Raw genomic sequence first — 20,114 nt, 5'->3', positions numbered from 1 at the left:
GCTGTTCATCACTCTCAAGAAAATACCTATTTATAGACGGTGCTAATTGTAAATAGAACATGTCACCAGCTGTTAACCAGAATGACATTTAAGGAAAGGCTCTCTTTGCTCACTTATTGAAGTGTTTTGGTTTCATCACTTTTTCTTCAAAGTGATGATAGGATTGAGCAAAAGAAACATTGTCTGCAGTAGAGCGTTATGTCTTTATCATGTAAAGATATAATGGATGCAAAAGTTGAGCTCCCAGTTTATATGGACATCGACAATCCAATTCTTACTTGTGGTCATCGGAGACAATATTATGCTCAAATTGTAGCGGAATGTATAATAAAAAACTTGGAAAACAAACCTTTGTGACATGAGGATGGATGAGGATCTGACAAAGACTCAACACAAACTAGGCGAATAAATGCAGAGGAGGAGGATTATTGTGACAAAGATCAAGTGAGACTCATTAACTACATGTGAAAAACTCAGAGAGAATGTTATAGGAATGATACATAACTAACCAAAGGTGAGCTCTAAAAAACAGCAAAATCCTAAATTAATGACAAAAAAAATTACAGGAAATCAGAACTTTACAAATCCAACAAAAAAGACAAAAACTGTAATGGTTACTATTCTGACATTGTAATTGCATTATAAACATAAGACTAAAGTGAAAAAAATGTAAATTTGACAACAAAACTGTGAACATCTCCCATCTGTTCTTTTCTGTGCATATAGACACAAACTGGGGTTTTTCTATGTGTGCGTGTTGTTCGCAAAAGGGTGTGTACAGCAACAACTGAGAGAGAGAGATGACACCCTTAAGACTAGTCAATGAGAGATGAACGTGAAGACAGATACAGCTCGCAAGACTGCCGATCAATAGTAATCATGAAGTGGTGTGGCATTAACAGCAGATGACACATCGCCCAGCCTTTCTGCTGTGCAAAAACTCTGACACAAAACGGCACCAAGCCATTAATCCCTCTGGACCTTGATCAATAGTTACACATTTACACAAGCATAAAGGCTATAGAAGCATGTTTGGAGATTCATTGCTCATTTGTCTCATGGTTCAAGACTTAGTTTCCCCACAGATGCCAGCAAATCAAACGTGTCAACTTAAAAGCTTGTCCTTTCACCCAACTCCTCTGAACCAGCTGAAGAAAGCATGACAGACCGAGTCTCTGACCCCATAAACGACCCCCGGGGGCAAAGGTTGGGAAACATAACAACTACATTAACATGATGTCCAGTTAAGAAGATCTATGTAATAAATGAATGGGTTAAACATTTAGGAATACTTTAAAGTAGGCATTTATAGACAGATAGCAATGTCGGAATAAACATTTCATTCTGCTGTCAAATGTTTCAGGAAATTTATCTGTTACTTGATAAGATTGCTTTAACTCTCCAACTAGTAGTTTAATGAAACACAATTCCACTCATTTTTCAACTATTTAATGGATCGCTGGTGTCAGATTTGAGCCCTTCGCTTCATGTCAAATGTGCCAAATCAGCATTTTTTTCGGTAGTGGTACTTTCTGCTTCTCATACAGACCTTAACTGAAACGTTTAAGTTCAGGTCAAATGCAGTTCATGCTGCAGAGAGCCTATATGATTTAGTGGTTAGATGTTTTAGCAACCATGCTTCTATGACATCAGTACATTTTATGATTAATTATTTCATTCAATTTCATTCAGTAAATTGAATTTATTAATGTCAGTACCATCTTCAAATTAAAGAACTGTTAAGTGAGAGTCCCTTTTAGTCTTTTGGCACAAATTCACCCATTTTTCATTACCATTGAGAGTTCAGTTTGTTTGCAGTGAAAAAAGCATCCAGAGCAACTTTTCAGCACTGCTGGAAGGAACGATTAATCATTCCTGCAGTAATTTGATGAAGCCATGTCAAACAGTAAATCAACCTGTTTTGCTGTCTTGCTACGCGGCCAGAGCTACATAAGGCCCCCGTTCTGCCAAAACTATTCACTTTTGGAGCCAGTGATTGTTGTACCAAGCTTCAGCAAGGGAGTGGGACTGCTATGTACAGCACAACAAAGCAATCCTGGAGAGCAATGTTGTTCAAGCCTGGCCAGGAATCATCAAAGTGCCCATTTGGCAGCTCATTTTAGGGCAGGCAGCCAAGGCCAAGGAAGGTTCTCAACCTGACACAAGTATAGAAGTAGAGGAAGGTGTTAAAAGCATGTCCGCCAGGTAGACTGCTCTACCCAGCGGGTTATTTGGATACTATAGTATCCAAATAATCCTGATGTATCATTTTCTTATAGTCTTGCTTAACCAGGCTGCAGCTGTGAGAAAAATATACACCTTTCATATCTGGGGTTTTTATTTTCCCACCAGGTTTAGGTCAATTATTTAAGTATTTTTCTCAAGCATATAGATTCAGATTAAGACAAAATATGATTTCCACTTCTGAATATCTTCTGTGCACAGCAAGTGATTTCAAGTTGTTTGGAAATTACTTTACAAACCTTTTACAGATTAATAGGCAGCAACAATTGCTTGACTGTTTGATTAGCAGCAGTAGGGGTGTACAGTGTATTTTTTAATAAATGACAGTGATGATCTGTTGTGTGTTTTCATCCATTAGAGGTCAACCTTTTAAATACTGGATTAAACTTATCATGTCCCGATACCTAAAAACCAAGAACTGAAAGAGGGTTTCCTTTCCATAAATCCCTCTTCAGCGTAGTAAAGATACTTCTAAAGCTCAATCTTCTCAAGTTATCATCAAAACAAATAGTTTTCCAATGATGAGTGACATTTAGCCTCTTGCATCTATACAGGAAAATTCGCGAGGAACATGATTAAAATGTCAAAAGGTCAGATTTCATTGCAAAAAATAAACTGTCTCAAGAGGGAAGTTAATTGATTAGAGGCAACAGCAAACCACTGGATCGGAGTCATTGTCTCAGATCAATGAAGCAGCGCTAACTGTGTAGGAGACCTCATTCTGCCCGAACCACCTAGATCTTCTGCCCTGCAGCGAGGATGACGGCGCTGTCGGCCTAATTCTCTGGAACAGCAGCGTCCACACAAACAGACTGCAGCCAGGAGCCTGGAGCTCTCAGCAGCAGCTACAGTCAAGGCTGAGAAAGGTTTATAGTAGCGCTCTGAGGCTAAAGGACACAGCTTTTAAGAGCTGAATTGGAAATGGAGCATCGCGGTCACGAAAGGAGACAACGATGACGGCCATCGAGTCTGAAACACAGAGCCGCCTTCTCTCCATTCAGATTTGATCCTTACCGCTACATTTAATGCAGACACATTCTCCTAGAAAGTCTCTCTAATAACAAACTTGAAGTTCAGCAAACAGCATTAGAGAATAGCAATATCTTATTCGTCTGTTCTCAAATAATAATAAAGTTCGAAAGGAAATCCCCTCTGAGCTCCTATCATGGAACCAGCATACTTTGCAACAAAGTAAGTATTCCCATCAAATATTTCTGGAAGGATGCATTTACAGTGTATTGCTTGTAGTGAGGGCAATGAACATAAGAAGGGACAAGGGTTTCAGTATACAAGGGAATATGTTCCAGGTCAAAGAGCCATGAGCAAAAGACAAAACAGCACTCACCACTTTGTCCTCCTGAAGCCCGGTCAGTCAGACATGTAGAAAAAAAAAAAGAAAGAGAATAAGAAATGTAAGTAAAAATGAAATAAAAGCATGGAGAAATCTAACTTCTTACTTCCAAATGTGGTTATTTCTGACAGCATTTAGATACAATGGTTTTCATTTAGAGATATCAGAGTAGAGAGGGCTGAATATAAATATCAGAGGCCAGTCTTTGTTTTTGTTGGGGTTTCTTTAAATTTAATTAAAACATGCTTTATCTGTGGCGTTGTTCATTAAAATTACACGTCTGATGTATTAAAATTAAACACAATAGGTACACTTAATGGTATTGCATTAGCGCCTAGGTAATGTATTCAGCAAGTACTTTTACTTTTAATACTTTTAATACTTTATTTTTAAAAGCCAGTACTTTTTTACTTTTACTCAAGTAAAAATGGTACTTCTACTAGAGTACATTTTTCTCTGTGTATTTGTACTTTTTGTCATAGAGTGGAGATGTTGGAAGTGGTGAGGCAGACGCTGGAGGCCCAGGTAAGGTGAGTGGTGAATGTTTAATACAAAAATATCCAGCAAATACAGTCAACAGAAATAGTCTGCGGCCAGGCAGCATGGCTGAGCGGAAGCCAGGGCTCACACCGGTAGCAACTGGTCAAACAGGCGGACAAAAAATAACGACGACAAAATGCGACAACAAACGACAAGGACGCGACGAGGAACAAAGGACACAGGAGGGATTAAATACACTGAGGGTGATCAGGGGAACAAGACACACCTGGGAACAATCCAGGGAAAGACGGGACAACGAGGAGACTCAGGACAAAGAAAACTCAAATAAACACAACAGAAAAATATGGAACACAACACTTTTACTTAAGTACATGTTTGAGTATTTTCTCCACCACTTTGTACCACCCATGAAATCAGCAAACTGTCACCACAGCAAGACCTCAACCAGTCTGAGTATGTTTATTTATTTAGAGTGAGGGACTTCAAAGAGTTTGTAAATGACCTTATGACCCCTCACAGATTGATAGGTAGCACTAATTAGCTTTGTGCTAACATACAAATTCTTGCTATAAACCACCAAATTCTCTGCTTTTGTACACTAATTTGATCAATTAGTAAAATGACAATCAATTAGTCAACTGTTTTTTTTAGTGGTTATATTCAGAATGATGAGGCTTAATTTCCCTTGTCTATGGTTTTATCTTCCTTGTAGGCATGTTGGTTTGCTAAATTTACTCTCCCAGTGGTTGCAGCGGCTTCCTCCACCTGACCGAACCCCGCAGCTGAACACTCCCAACAACTAATTAGGATGTACTTTTAGATGTGTGTTTGTGCCTGTGAGAGGTCATTAAATGCCACACCAGAAATGTGGGGAAGGGGACCATATACAGACCGTCACTTCTTTAAAAAGAAGACTTGCCTTCTGTTCACACACACATGCCAACATACACACACCCTGCTGTGTTGCTTATAGGGCACCTCCGGACCCCTGGGAGACCAAGACAGAGTAGTAGACCACCCCCTCAGTCTGAAGCTCAGCCTAATGCCCAATTAACCTTTACCAGGCCTAGCTTGGGTCACACTGATTCATGCACAGCTCACACATGGGTGGAGGCATGCAGAAACACACACAGTTCTTGAATGTGGTAGATTTTAACCACGGTGACACACATACCGCCACGGCTCATCACCTCCACCTGAGCTCCAACACCTGAGGTCCAATCCGATGTACAGTATTTTGATTTTGTGAACAGCTGCGTGTCTTTACAATGCCCCGAAAACAAAGCAATGACAAATATGAACCTGTTCACCTTTTCGCTGTGTACTTTGTTCTATATATATCCCAAGGCAGAATGTTTTATCTTTCTTCAATTTATGGCTGATAAAACTTGGTGTGTATCTTCAATTTCTAAGACGGCCGAAGCCTTTCTGGGGCCCTAAGCAGATTTTCACTTGGGGTCCCCATATCAAAATGTCAATACTGGATTTTTTTGTCATTCTTCAAGTTCTCTATATGTGAGATGCATTATTTGTAATTAGCTTACACCATATGTTATTGTGGCTGTTGGTTTTAACCTTGCAAGAGTAGCAATCTAAACAAAAAAAAAAAAAAAAAAATTCCCTTCTCACCCACCGCGGGTGGTTCTTATCCTCTGAGCTCGGGTCCTCTACCAGAGGCCTGGGAGCTTGAGGGTTCTGCGCAGTATCTTGGCTGTGCCAAGGACTGCACATTTCTGGACTGAGATGTCTGATGTTGTTCCTGGGATCTGTTGTAGCCACTGCTCCAGTTTGGGGGTTACTGCCCCGAGGGCCCGATGACCACAGGCACCACTGTGGTCTTCACCTTCCAGGCCCTCTCCAGTTCCTCCCTGAGGCCCTGGTATTTCTCTAGTTCTCGTGCTCCTTTTTCCTGATGTTGCAATCACTTGGTATTGCTACATCTACCACAACGGCTTTCCTCTGATGTTTATCCACTACGACAATGTCTGGTTGGTTCGCCATTACCATTTTGTCTGTCTGGATCTGGAAGTCCCACAGGATCTTAGCTCTGGTGTTCTCTACCACCTTTGGGGGTGTTTCCCACTTTGATCTCGGGGTTTCCAGTCCATATTCTGCACAGATGTTTCTGTACACTATGCCTGCCACTTGGTTATGTCGCTCCATGTACGCTTTCCCTGCAAGTATCTTGCACCCTGCTGTGATGTGCTGGACTGTCTCAGGGGCCTCCTTGCACAACCTACACCTTGGGTCTTGTCTGGTGTGGTAGATCTGGGCCTCTATTGCTCTGGTGTTTAGGGCCTGTTCCTGGGCTGCCAGGATGAGGGCCTCTGTGCTGTCCTTGAGTCCAGCTTTTTCCAGCCATTGGTAGGATTTACTGATATCAGCCACTTGGGTTATTTGCTGGTGGTACATCCCATGTAGGGGTTTGTCCTCCCATGATGGTATCTCTGGCACCTCAACCTCCGTTCCCTGTTGTCTGAGACATTCACTGAGCACATTGTCTGTTGAGGCTTTGTCTCTGATGTATTTATGGATCTTAGTTGTTTCGTCCTGGACAGTGGTTCTCACACTCACTAGTCCTCTGCCTCCTTCCTTGCGGCTCGTGTACAGTCTCAGGGTGCTGGATTTGGGATGGAACCCTCCATGCATTGTTAGTAGCTTTCTGGTCTTAATATCTGTGGCTTTTATCTCCTCCTTTGGCCAGCTAATTATTCCAGCAGGGTATCTGATTACTGGCAAGGCATAGCTGTTTATCGCACGGATTTTGTTCTTGCCATTGAGCTGGCTTCTCAGGACTTGCCTTATTCGTTGGAGGTATTTAGCTGTGGCTCCTTTCCTTGTGACCTCATCGAGGTTGCCATTTGCTTGTGGTATACCTAGGTACTTGTAACTGTCCTCTATGTCTGCTATTGTTCCTTCTGGGAGTGAGACCCCTTCTGTGTGGATGACCTTCCCCCTCTTTGTGACCAGCCGACCACATTTCTCTAGTCCGAATGACATCCCAATGTCAGTGCTGTAGATCCTGGTGGTGTGGATCAGTGAGTCGATGTCTCGCTCACACTTGGCGTACAGCTTGATGTCATCCATGTAGAGTAGGTGACTGATATTGGCCCCATTTTTGAGTCTGTATCCGTAGCCAGTCTTGTTGATAACTTGGCTGAGGGGGTTCAGGCCTATGCAGAACAGTAGCGGGGACAGAGCATCTCCTTGGTATATGCCACATTTGATGGACACTTGTGCAAGTGGTTTGCAGTTGGCTTCAAGGGTGGTTTTCCACAGCCTCATCGAGTTTGCAATGAAGGCTCTCAGAGTCCTGTTGATGTTATACATCTCTAAGCATTCAATGATCCAAGTATGCGGCATTGAGTCATAGGCTTTCTTGTAATCAATCCAAGCCATGCACAGGTTGGTGTGTCGGTTTTGCAGTCTCGGGCAACTGTGCGGTCTACGAGGAGTTGGTGTTTGGCTCCTCTGCTATTTACACCGATACCCTTCTGTGCCGTGCTCATGTGTTTATCCATGTGTTTGCTTATCTTGGCCGCTATGATGCCTGACATGAGCTTCCAGGTTGTGGAGAGGCAGGTTATTGGTCGGTAGTTGGGTGGGACTGGACCCTTTGATGGATCCTTCTGGATTAGGATTGTCCGCCCTTCAGTTAACCATTCAGGGTGAGTCCCACTTTGTAGCAGCTGGTTCATTTGGGCTGCCATTCGCTCATGGAGAGCAGTGAGTTTCTTTAGCCAGTAGGCATGGATCATGTCAGGCCCTGGTGCTGTCCAGTTTTTCATACCTGAGACTCTTTCTTGGACATCTGTCACAGTGATGGTTACCGGGGCTTGCTCAGGGAGGTTGCTGTGGTCCTCTCGTAGAGAGATCAGCCACTGTGCATTGCTGTTGTGGGACGCCTCCCTTTCCCATATGCCTTTCCAGTATTGTTCCGTCTCCAGCCTTGGTGGGTCTGCTCTGTTGTTATTGTTACCCTGCCATTGAGAGTACACCTTAGCTGGTTGAGTGGAGAAGAGCCGGTTAATCCTTCTGGATTCATTCTCCCTTGTGTATCTCTTTAGGCGGCTGGACAAGGCTTGGAGCCTCTGTTTGGCAGTCTCGAGTGCTTCAGGTATGGGCATCTGCCTGTACTTTCTGGGTACTGGTCTTTTCATTGCACCCTTGTGGAGCTCTGACAGTTGGCTCACTTCCCTCCTTGTTACCTTGATTTTAGCCTCTAACCGTCTTTTCCATGGTGGGTATTGGGTCTCATGGTTGCTCTTATAGCCAAGTATCTCAAGGATCACTGATGCTGAGTTGTAGATCAGCTCATTGGTTTCTGTTATGGTGTTGGTAGGGATCGTTCTCAATGCTGCATTCACATTCTCAATGAGACTTTCAGATGGTACTTCACTCAGCCGTTGTAATTGGCGCCGGGGAGGCCTGGTTGTCATTCGGGTCATGATTCTCTCTCTCAGGTCAGCAGCTGTCTCGTTCAGCTCTGTTTCGCTCATTGGGGCCGTGTATCCCCTCACTGGGTGGGGACTTGTAGTAGTCCCCACAGTCCTGACATCCGGGTTCCTCCCTTTTGCCGTAGCATTTGTGTTGTATCTCGTCAATCTCAAGTTGTGATAGCAGTTGCCGTTTGCGGATGTTGGAACACTGAGCTACTAGTTGTTTAGCGCTTAGTGTTGACTGGGGATGTCGAAGTAACCATTCCTTCCCCAGTCTTTGCATGTAACCTCTCTCACTAGGGTTACTTGAGTAGTAGCATTCCAACAGATCCACATTTTCATCTCTCGCCCATTTCCGTCTTGTTCCAGTAGCCCATTTGTCATCAAGGTGCTCTGGTTCCCCAACACCTGACGCAGACCTTGTTTGGCCGGGCGACGTCTGAGCCGGCATGTTATGCAACTTAGTATCTCTCATGGTATGAGGTAGGCAGTAGCTTGAAGGGTCTTGCCTAAGGACCCAGACTGGATTCGAACCCTGCCCTCTCGGTGATATACTGATGCCTTATGTATTGAGCTATCCAGTCAGCTACATATATATATATATGTATATATGAATATATATATATAATATATATATATATTCAGTAATTGTAAGCCCTAAAGGAGGGTGTACTTTGTGTAAGTGTATTTGTGAAATGTTTCTGTTTTGATATATCAGAATGAGCTCTTCATATTAGTATCTTTACAAATTAACAAGACCCTCATCAGTTTTAATTATTATGGGGGATTGTAATCTGCAGCTTCACCACCAGATGCCACTGAATCTAACTTCCACTTAAACCATAATAGGTTTTGTTAAATTGTTTGCGATCAGAATGAAACAGAAAAGCATGCAATCTTTCCAAGAAAATCTCAAATTTCGGTCAACTGTCATAGTGGTCATTTTCAGATCACATTAAAAGCAGCACAAGCAAAACCTTCTCTCACCGTGTTGGACCGCAGGGACACTCTTCCCCCACAGCGAGCGCAGAACTTGGTCTGGCAGTACGAGCACAGGTTCCCACAACCATCCGCAAACTTGGTCTTGTGGCAGATGCCGCAGGTTGGCGCGTCATCCCGATGAATGGTTGAGCCCGCCGCCGCCGTGGCCTGTCGGATCACTGTCTCCCGGTAGCTGGACAGATGCTGCTGGATACCTCTGGGAGGGAAAAAAAACACCAGATAGAAGCATGAAGATTGTTTCATTATTAATGAAAACAACAATAACAACAATTACTAATTCTTAACAGAACGTTGGGCACTTAAATAACTCAGAAACAATATAATATGTAGGAGAAAACATAAAATATAAATCCACTGCAGGATTTATATTAGAGAGAGAAGCACTCGATAAAGTAATGGTGCAAGTGTTTCTTTAAAGTAAAGGGTCGATTCAGAGGTAAATGATAATCTACTTTTTATTCATCTGTGCACTTTCTAATCTCTCGTCCACAAATTGCCAGATTTCTGGTGAAAGAAATGCACTTTTCGGTGTTTTGGTCTTTAATCTGCACAAAAAGTCCCCTTAAAATCACAAAACACAATTATTTCTAACAAATCCTAATTTTGTTTGAGTGTGTGTATGTGAAAACAAAGATTTGGGGTCCAGCGCGTAACAATCTATCCAAGTACTTGCTTAGACATGACATGACCCCACATTGAGATTGTATAATGCCTTACAAACTTTATATCCTAACATGTTACTTAAAAGTTAACTTCCTGTCACCATTTACTAATTCTTAACAGGAAGATGTTGTTTTTAAGCATTCTGATTGGCTGACAGGTTTTATCTTTGCACAACATTGCTTCCTGCAGGTTTGGTATGTTTAAAACAATACTGAAACGGGGCTCAGGCTAAAATACACCCTGCTGCATGGTTAAATCAAAAGCTGGTATTATTATTTTTATTTTCTTCCCTCTATTATATTTTGTTTTTCAGTTAAATTGCCCAGGAAATAAGTAAATTTTTCTGAAAAGTTAGTTTTGGAATAATAATAAACAACAACAACAAATAACTGGAGCAGTGAACACGACCATTTTTGGCAATTGTCAGTTTCATATCACTGTTCCATGCAAAAAGTTCTGTGTATGAAATTGTTATAGGCCGTGTTGCCAGCACAAGAAACTCCTCTAATCAATATTTCAAAGGGGGGAGGAGGAGTATTGGTTTTATGTGGCTGATTAATTGGATTTCACGCCGTGGAGATAGGAGAGAGTGAATACAGATGGGAGAAAAAACAGAAAAGGAAAGGAAGATGAGCGTAGCAGCAACTCTTCAAATTAATTAGAAAAATACTGAGGTGACCAAAAGAGACTGACGTGACCAAAAATCAGAGCTCAAGCCAAGCTTTCTGACATGTTATGCAAAGTATATGGGTCTGTTTCACTTATTGCTTCTGAAACGATCTTTAAAATCACATTAGTAGATAAATAAAGCAAACAACCAGATCTGAGTCATTCTATGTCATATTTAAGTAATGTTAGCTCAAGCTGAGGACTTGGTTCTGATTATAAAATAGATAAATAACATAATTCAATATTTGAACACATCAAGACCCCACTAATCTGAATACAGATGGTTATAAAAGCTCCACTTTGTCTAAATCGCACAGTCGACGCCGTTGTCGGGTACTTACAGGCTGGGGCTCTGCGGTGCCAACTCCTCGCCCATCAGCTCAGCCAATCAAAACTACAAATCCCGGCAGAGGTCAGAGGAAAGAAAACCCAACATCCAGCTGTTTGCTCCACTTTTCAGCATCGCTGCTGTAGCTGTAAGAGGCCAAACCCTTCCTCTAAACGCAACTTTCAGAGACGCCAAGAACCAACGATTAAAATACAAGCTACCCACAGAAGAGTTAACACCTTACTTGGGCACACACAAACATTTGTCACACTGTTATATGGCTAATACACACACAAAAGAAAAACAAAATGCAAACCTGTAAAACCCACACTGGGATGCACACTTCCTGGGAGAAATAAGGTCACGAAGAGGTGACCTGCTGCTGCAGCACAGCAGGAATCACTTCCTGATCCACGACTCTCGCTGAGTATTCCCCAACTACCGGCTCTGCTCTCCTGCTAACAGAGTTAACCCTCAATAAACTGCAAGCCTGATATTTGGAACTTGTGTAATTGATTATATGTTTTATAGCTAAACTGACAAATATTACATGGGTTCTCATAAAAAAGCTTTGACCAGGGCTGAATCTGGTCCGTTGGTTTGCTGCTGTGAAGCCTCGTACCTACTTTGTTGTCTCAGAGGCGCTATGCTGATGCCATGGCTTTAATCCAAAATGGCTTTTTCTAGTATTAGGCCTAATAAATCCACTGCGGCTGGATGTAAGTAAAGTCAGCCATAGAGGCAGAGAGGCCCTTCCTCAATGTCATTTTCTGCTCGGGTTCACTGAGTACTTTTATGATTTCCAAAACTATTTGCTCCATCTTTACTGTTACAGTAAAACCCCTTCTGAGCATAACCATAACAAAATTTCACATTTACCAACAAAAAGCATGACTGAAAAATGCAAAACGAAGCTAGTTTGCACATTAAAGGAGGGCGAATTTCTGCTTTAAGGGGGGAACTTCAAGTATCTTAATGTTTAATTTATAAATGATGGCAGCTTGGAGTGAGGAATGGATAACTAGCTACTAAACAAATTAAGTTTGGCTTTGGCAAAGTCACTGCTCCAAAGCATATTCACTGCTAGGCTCTGGAACCACAAGTGCCTCTTTGGACCTTCCACAATTGGTCTTAATGCCTCTGGCTTTGGAATCAAATATTTTAAAAACACACTAATAAACAAATTCTAATTTAAGCTGTTTTTGTCTCATAATGAATTGGTTTTCCACGACATAATGACACTTTAACATCTATTTTTTTGTCATTAAGTTGAAGACAATGCACTTTTTCCATTTCCATTTGCTATAAACTTTCAATATCCCACAGGAGGGAATGTATTCATTTTTCTTTCTGCAAAAAAATTATGTTTTTCTTAATTTCAAATTCTAAAAACAGAAATAAAATGAGGTTGTTTTAACATTAAAACAAAAAGACACTAGCGCAGTTATTGGAACATCAAAATTTGTAAGCAATAAACCTTGGTTTAAATTGATCTAAAGATTGCAGACGATACCTACTCAGTTGTACTCTAGCAACCAACCAATTCAGAACAGGAGTGGATTATCAACACTATTTCATTCTCTTTCTTTTGCTTTTGCCTTTCATTTGAATTTCCTTACTAAATCGTGTACAGCACTTTGAATTGCCTCGTTGCTGAAAATGTGCTATATAAATAAAATTACCTAACCTCACGGGTTAGCTGAGGTCTCATCTGTAGACTAATGTTACCTAACAGAGTCTATCCTGTCTCTTTTACCAGCTGTCTGCAGCAAATGATCTCTTTAACAAAACAGAATATTACTTTGAAAGTCAACTAAATAAAACAGACAGAAAAGATATTCTAACACTGCGCCAAGTTCCAGTTAACAATGTTTACTTGTGTAAAGGCTCTTTACAATGCTTGCGGTCTAAACTGACAGAAGCAGGAAGTACGTCAAGTACCCTTCTTCAAATTAGTCAACCACAACAAGCCATCAAATCTTCTGCTGCAAGAAGCAGCTTCTAGAAACGTATGGTTTGAGGGTGGCTGCAGATTTTAATTAGGATGGAGGGAACAGAGGGGAAGGCCAGGGAAACGCATGAAGGCCAACATCAGAAAGAAAAATGCACAGAGATTAAAAAAAAAACAGAGCTCATTACAGAAATTCAGAAATATTATATTCAAATGAAGCCACAAGGTTAAAGCAAAGAGAACACAATTCCTCAGCTTCTTGCACAAGCTCAGAAACAAATCATTTTTTCCAACAAAATCTTTGATGCTTTCACTTAATTGGAAAAGTTGTTGTGTGTATATCCCATTGCAAACCTTCACAATTCAACAACATTGAAAGTGTAAAGAAGCTGGGAAAGTTTGGTCTGTGATGATGCAAAGTGGTGCGTGCTACAATCAGAAGAAAAACTTTATCAAGTCTTCTGCATAGAAATTATATTCCATATCTGAGTGTTGTATTCTAGCTGGCATATCTACATTTTTGAATTGCTAAATATGTCTGACAACAGTAATGCTGGATTTCTTTTGGCTTTTTGGAGAAAGTCAATAAATCTCTTAAACGAAGAAGAAACAGGAATTGGTTTACTTTTTGTAGCTCTAGCACTTCTTAATATACAACTAAAACCAGAAGTTTACATACACCAAATAAAAAACCCTAACCCTTAAGTAAATTTCTTTTAATTGAGCTCACCAGACAAACTAATCAACCCAGCTCTCTGAAATTAATTATAGTGATTCAAAGAGCACCTGACACACAATGCCATCTATAAATTTAAAAGCACAACAAAAAAAATTATTTTTATGACACTTAAATTCAATTAGCATAATAATTTGGAACACAGTGTATTAATACGAGATGCCTATCACTATTTACACTGGCACATTAGCATGCACAGTGCTGACTCACTAAACAAGTATGTCACCAAGAGAGAAAAAAAGACCATTTACCTACTTTTTCTCAGTGTGACTCACTAGTGTGTTTTTAATGGTTATTGGATGATAGAGTTTGTGGCAGAAAGGAAAGAGATATATTGGGTTCAGGATATTAAGTGAGTTTGAGGGGAAGAAAATACTGGAGAAGATGGATGGAGATGCTGTGAAGAAGAATGAGAGAGCAGAGGGGAAGAGCTTCTGCAGGACGTTTATAGAGCCGTGACAGAAACTGCGAATGGCTGTAACTCAAAGCTGGACAGAACCGGGACCTTTTCGGGGCAAGGACAGGCCAAGATGATACACAGAGCTTTCACTGTTGTCATTTTATTATTTCAGACTTTCTCTTTCAGTCTTAAGTACTACAAAGTTAAAGATCTGAACTGTTGGCCCGTCTACTCTGAACCAATTATGAAAAAACAGCATTTAGTTTTTAAGGTCCACAAATCTGGAAAAAACTTCCAGACAAAACTACAAAACTGAATTAATTTAAATCAGGGCTAAAAACTAATTTATTGAGCTTCAGCTTTGATTTATAGTAAGTGGAACTTATATTAACTTTTCATTACTTCTCTTTATTTTCTTTTTTGTTTGTTCTTGGTGTTATGTTTTTTATCTTGCAAAGAAACTCAAACTGTCTTATTCCTGAAATGTACTTTACAAATAACATAATTCTTGCCAATTTTGGTCGATCTAAGAGATGATTTGAACTTCCTCCTTTTCTCCCTGCTCTGCATCCATGGAGCCTCCTTTCCCACTCCTCTGGGATTTAAGGTCATAGTTCAGGTATTATTTGTGCTTCTGAGATGCTACTGTAAAAAATTTTAAAAAAAAAAATACCTTGTTGCCATGGTGACGAACAACAACAACTGTCTGAAAGTGAAAAATTAAGAGCAAAAATCCTTCCTGCTGCACAGCATTGAAAACCAGAGGGAATAGTTGTCCAAACATAAAATTATCCAATCAAGAAAGTTATGAAGAAACTTCAGGATGCAAAAGAATTGAGATTGGGAGGACAATATAATACAATTCCACACCAGACTAGAGATTTGTATTTGTCCAAAAAAATGGGGAAAATTATCTAATTTGTGTTGACGTGTCAACAAAGTGTAAACCAGAAGCAATAGTCTAATTTGAACAGCTATTCCAAAACAAACCAAAATAACCAGCTATGCATTTCACTGATTTAAAGAATGTACTAATCTTTATTAGCCAACATAGTTTTAAAAAAACTTTGCACATTGATTTAACCCGAGAAAGGTGCCAGCAAACCTTTTCTCCTTAGCTGCCAATTTACTTAAGTATTAAGAACTGAATTTGATGATCACACAAGGACTCTGCTCTGGGCAGAGAAAAGACAATGATCTCACAATGACAACATATTTTATACAATCGCCAAAAGCCACTTTTCTCATTTACAAGACATCATTTAAGCTTTTATAATCCAGAACTAGCACTGGGTAGCTCAAAACTAACCAAGCACAGAATTTTAAACATTAAAGACACATAATCAGCAAACATCGGTACTGTACAATTTATTTATTCACTCAGCCAGAATTTAACCTACATTAATATGTTTTGCATGAACTAATATGACATAATTTGACACCATAAGTTGAGCCTATTTTTAATTATTATTATTGGAAAGATTTAAACCAAAGACCTTCTTGCTGCAAGGCAACAGTGATGGTAACTGTAACACCATGCAGCCCAGTTTGCAAAAATACTACTAGTCTTGTCAACATAATCATTGTAAAAATCTTTATTACTGGCTTGGACCAATCAAACTGCTCTTAATGCATGCTTCTACAGGTTTGAAGGATAAACAACCATCACCTGAAGAAAGCATCTTAATAAATTAATATCACAGGAAAAGTGGTTCACATCAACTCAATTTGTCTATGGATGAGTTGAAATGATTTGTTGGCAATCAGCATTAGTTTTATAGACTTCAGAAAGTAGATTCTGACATTTGCAGATCTTTTTTTGTCCTCTCGTCGTTGGGCTTAATAGAGCACACTCATTTTCCTAATGTCTGGCTAACACAGTGCATCAAAGATACTGCAGAGAAATGTTTCCCAGAGCAGCAATCAATTGATTTTTTTGAGAAAATTTAAGCTCAGCCAATGAATGAAAATGATCAGCAGTTGATTTGAGGCATGGCTCTATGTGTGTAGACTCATGTTTTAATCTTAAGAGCACAGAGATTGCAAAAAGCAATGGTGATTACTCTGGCATCCCCTGGAGAAGGAAGGACTTCCCTCAAAATGAAAACCCAAATGCAGATTAAATTTACAGCTGAAACTAAATCCACAATTCTCACTTTGTCAGCCATTTATGAGGTAAATTAATTTGCAGTAAAGCTTTTCTATGCAGCACAGGATACAGTATTACTTGTAAAACATTTTAAGCAGATTTTCCAGTTTAATGAAGGCACTGCTAGTTTGAGCCAATAATTGTTACTGTGTGTCCACTCCATCTCACCACTTTCTAACAGGCTCACAATTAATTTGCTCTCCAATCTCCCAAAAAAGCTTTGGACCATCCTCCGCCACAGCTTGTCTCCTGCATTAAAGTGTGTACTTATGCTTAAAACACTTCCAAAACATTAAAGATCCCCCATACTTGACATGACAGTTAATGGGTCTAAAAATAAGGCAGATAAAATAGCTGAGTCCTGAAGTCCTTGAGCGTCGTTGTCTTCGGGCCAAATGTTGGCGCTGCCTCTTCCGGTCCCGGCCACTCGTGAAGCAGAGCGGCACCGGGTTGGGAACGGGAGCCAGCTCCCTCTCTTTCCCTGTGGTGACTCAGGCCTCTTTGGCCGAGTATGAGTCACTCCTCCAGTTCCCGGATCGATATTCAAAAAAGCAGGCAGACATGAATCAAATAACAATGAGCAGTTTCAGAGAAAATCACCTTGCAGCCATTAAGAAATTAGGAGCTCCAACTTTTCCGTCTCATTAGCAAGCAGCAAGTTCACTTTTGTCCCCCTGCTATGGACTTCACCACGTCCAATTTTAAAACTTATTATGGCGTCAGCATTGTATGTTTCTTCCTATAACCTTATTTTACTCTCTTTTCCAGTCTAGCACACACACACATTTACAAACGCACACATAACGCGGACAGGTCATCTTGGAGATTGATTGCAACTCGCCGAGTGTCCCATAATAGACGAGTATTAAAAAAAAGTTTCCTCCCTCTCGTGCTGTCTGTGAAATTGAATGGAAAGTAAAATGCGAGCCAGAATTAGAAACAGGGATCTGGTCTGCAGCAGCTGTGTGTGCGTACAGAAAAGGTGTTTGTGGAATTGCAATGCAGAGCCTCCTCAACTGTTTTTAACACCTCATTATTTGCAGAAAACAGTTTGTCGCCTCTACAGGCAGATAGAAATCTTTGATGACTAAGATTGTTATTAAAACGTCTCCCTTACTGGACAATTATTGATAAATGCACACCACACTGCTTCTGTCTCTTTGAGGCAGGACAAAATGAGTTTCTGAAGCATAAAATGTACAGTGCATTCAAAATGTTACAACAATATACCTAATTATGGTCACATGAGTTGGAAAAAATAAAAAAGATATTTTTAACATACTTTTGAAAGAATGGACAAAAGGCCCTGAAATGTGTGTGATAAATTAATAGAACTAAAAAAGACATTTCAAAGAAACATTCCTCATCCCTTCCTTATTTGGCTCCTCATCTTTATTCTTCAAGTTAAATCCCTGAAAAATTTATTTAATATAACAAAACATAAAAACGTTTCACCACAATGTAGCCATGACTCAAAGATAAAGCTCCCCAATTCTTCTAGTCAATGAATGCACCACTAGTAATTTCATCTGTCTGTGTGGAAAAGAACCAAATCTCTCTGATCCAACCAAACTAAACAGCTGTTTATGCAAAGTACGGTGTCCATTAAAGGACATACCACACCAACTGCCAGAACCCAAGGCTAACTCCATATCACCCACTCCTAACATAAATCAATCAACAAATCAAATTTATTTGAACAGCACATTTCAGCACCACTAGCTGAAAACACCATCAGACGCTGCATCTCGTCAAGTGCCATCTTTAAAATCATCACATATGTTTGCAGGTGTTATAGATATTATGGATCAAAAACAGTTCTTAAAATTATATAGTAAAAAATTAACAAAAATATTTTTGGTTTATTTAACCTGTCAAACTTTTTAAAAGTGATATTTTCAACATTTATTTGGGAAGATAAATATTTAGGTTTAGGTTGAATATTTAGTTTCCAAACTAAATATTTAGTTAGCAAGGTAACTAAAAATAAATGTTTAGTTTGAAAATCAAATGTCTAGCTTGAAAACTAAATATTTAGCTCAGAATTAAATATTTAGTTAAAAACTAAAAATTTTGCTTGCAAATTAAATAAATATATTATTTGAAAGCTAAATATATAGTTTGTAGACTAAATATTTAGTTAGGAACTCTGATATTTATAAATGTATAAATAACATGAACACCTGAATCTTTTTTTTTCCTATGACAGGCTAAATAAACCTGAGTATTGCTGTTATTTTTTTCACTGTGTAATTTTTCAAACTGCACTCTGAACAGGTGGATTTTTAGCCTTCAATTAGATGAACTCAGTGTTTCAGGAATCTTGCTGTTTATTCCAGATTTCTTGAACATATGTCAAAGTAACTATGTTACAGTTACAGTAATTTGAGTATTCAGCAAACTGTTTAAAATTTTATGCATCGATGCACAGCTCCAGTATAACAAAACCCAAATATTTGTTTAGACACAGATTTCTGGATTAATACATTTCTTTTTCTTTCCTACAAGCTGTGCTTTGCTGCTTGCATACCTCTCCGTTTGTGCCTGCATGTGCTGCGATGTGGCCTGGCTGCTCACCATACGGGTACGGAGACATGCAGCATCTCTCACTCTCGTCGTCTCTCACTGTGCCAGAGCTCTGCTGCTTCTCCCTCATGCCACCACACTCAACTGCCGGGGTGTACTCTCACCTCCCCTCTCTCTCTGCCTCCATCCCACCAGTACTACTTCTTCCTCATACATCACGCTCCGTCTGACGGGTGCTACAGGTTACCAGAGATTTGCAGTGTTGAAAGCACCGAGAGCCTTTCACCAAGAAATCCAGTGCAGAAGAGCATATGCAGGATTCGGGGGAACCCCATTAGAAAAGAAACGGGATGATTCATCCCCAAACTGACAGCAGTAATTTCATACACAATAGCACAAGTGTACAGTGTGCTTCTTAGCTAACCATCTCTGTCATGTTTTCTCCTCATTCTCTCTCCTCGCTTCTCACCTCCCCTTCCTCTTGGTATACTTCTCTGACTGCCTTTCCACCCACTCACTGCTCATCCTCACTTTTTTTCACCATTTCTCACTTCTTCCTCTCTCTCTTTCCCTAAACTCTCTGTGTACAAGTAGATGCTATTATTAATAAATATTGAATTTAATTTAAATCAACCTTCTTCTTTGTCACCAGCATTAAGCTTAATATCACACAAACGACTATGAAGAAAATCCCTTCACATGGGGGAAAGTCCAGGTAAAACATATGATTTTATGTGATGAAGTGAAAGGCATTCCTGTCACTCTCATTTTAGCTTTTTCTTCTAGATATCATAATTTTATATAATCAATATCTGCTGGGAGATCATCTGTGTTGAAACTTTTTTTTTAAGTCAATACCAAAAGTACCACAATAAAGAAGGTTTTAGAACTTCTTTAGAAGCATAAATTGAAATATAATTAAAATTGGAGTAATTTCCAGCTCCACCAACATGTTTTCAATAGAGCTATTCCCACTCCAAATAACTTTGTTGTCTTCACGCTACTTTGTAACCAGAGGTGAACAGAGAACCAAAGAAATATACTGAAGTAAAAGCGGTGCTACTTCCGCATATTTTGGAAATGATTGATCTTGCTGTAATTTGTTACATGATTATTTATTGCTTATTTTAACAGACTTAATCTCTCAGTATGGAG

General features: G+C 39.8%; 1 protein-coding gene across 4 annotated transcripts in view; it reads right to left on the bottom strand.

Moving 5' to 3' along the window:
- Positions 1-20,114, bottom strand: part of LOC129359553 (regulating synaptic membrane exocytosis protein 1-like) — a 69,290-nt gene that overhangs the window by 38,256 nt on the left and 10,920 nt on the right. For all 4 annotated transcript variants that reach the window (XM_055029195.1, XM_055029196.1, XM_055029191.1 and 1 more), the window contains exons 3-4: positions 9,523-9,733; positions 3,590-3,601 (exon numbers count right to left, since the gene is read on the bottom strand). In XM_055029195.1, coding sequence (XP_054885170.1) covers positions 3,590-3,601; positions 9,523-9,733 — 223 coding nt within the window. The remainder of the gene's footprint in view (positions 1-3,589; positions 3,602-9,522; positions 9,734-20,114) is intronic.

Source organism: Poeciliopsis prolifica, unplaced genomic scaffold (genome assembly GCF_027474105.1).
Source record: "Poeciliopsis prolifica strain line A6 unplaced genomic scaffold, Auburn_PproV2 SCAFFOLD005, whole genome shotgun sequence".
Taxonomy (NCBI): Eukaryota; Metazoa; Chordata; class Actinopteri; order Cyprinodontiformes; family Poeciliidae; genus Poeciliopsis; species Poeciliopsis prolifica.
The sequence above is the reverse complement of the archived record's forward strand: the minus strand, read 5'-3'. Positions and strand labels throughout refer to the sequence as shown.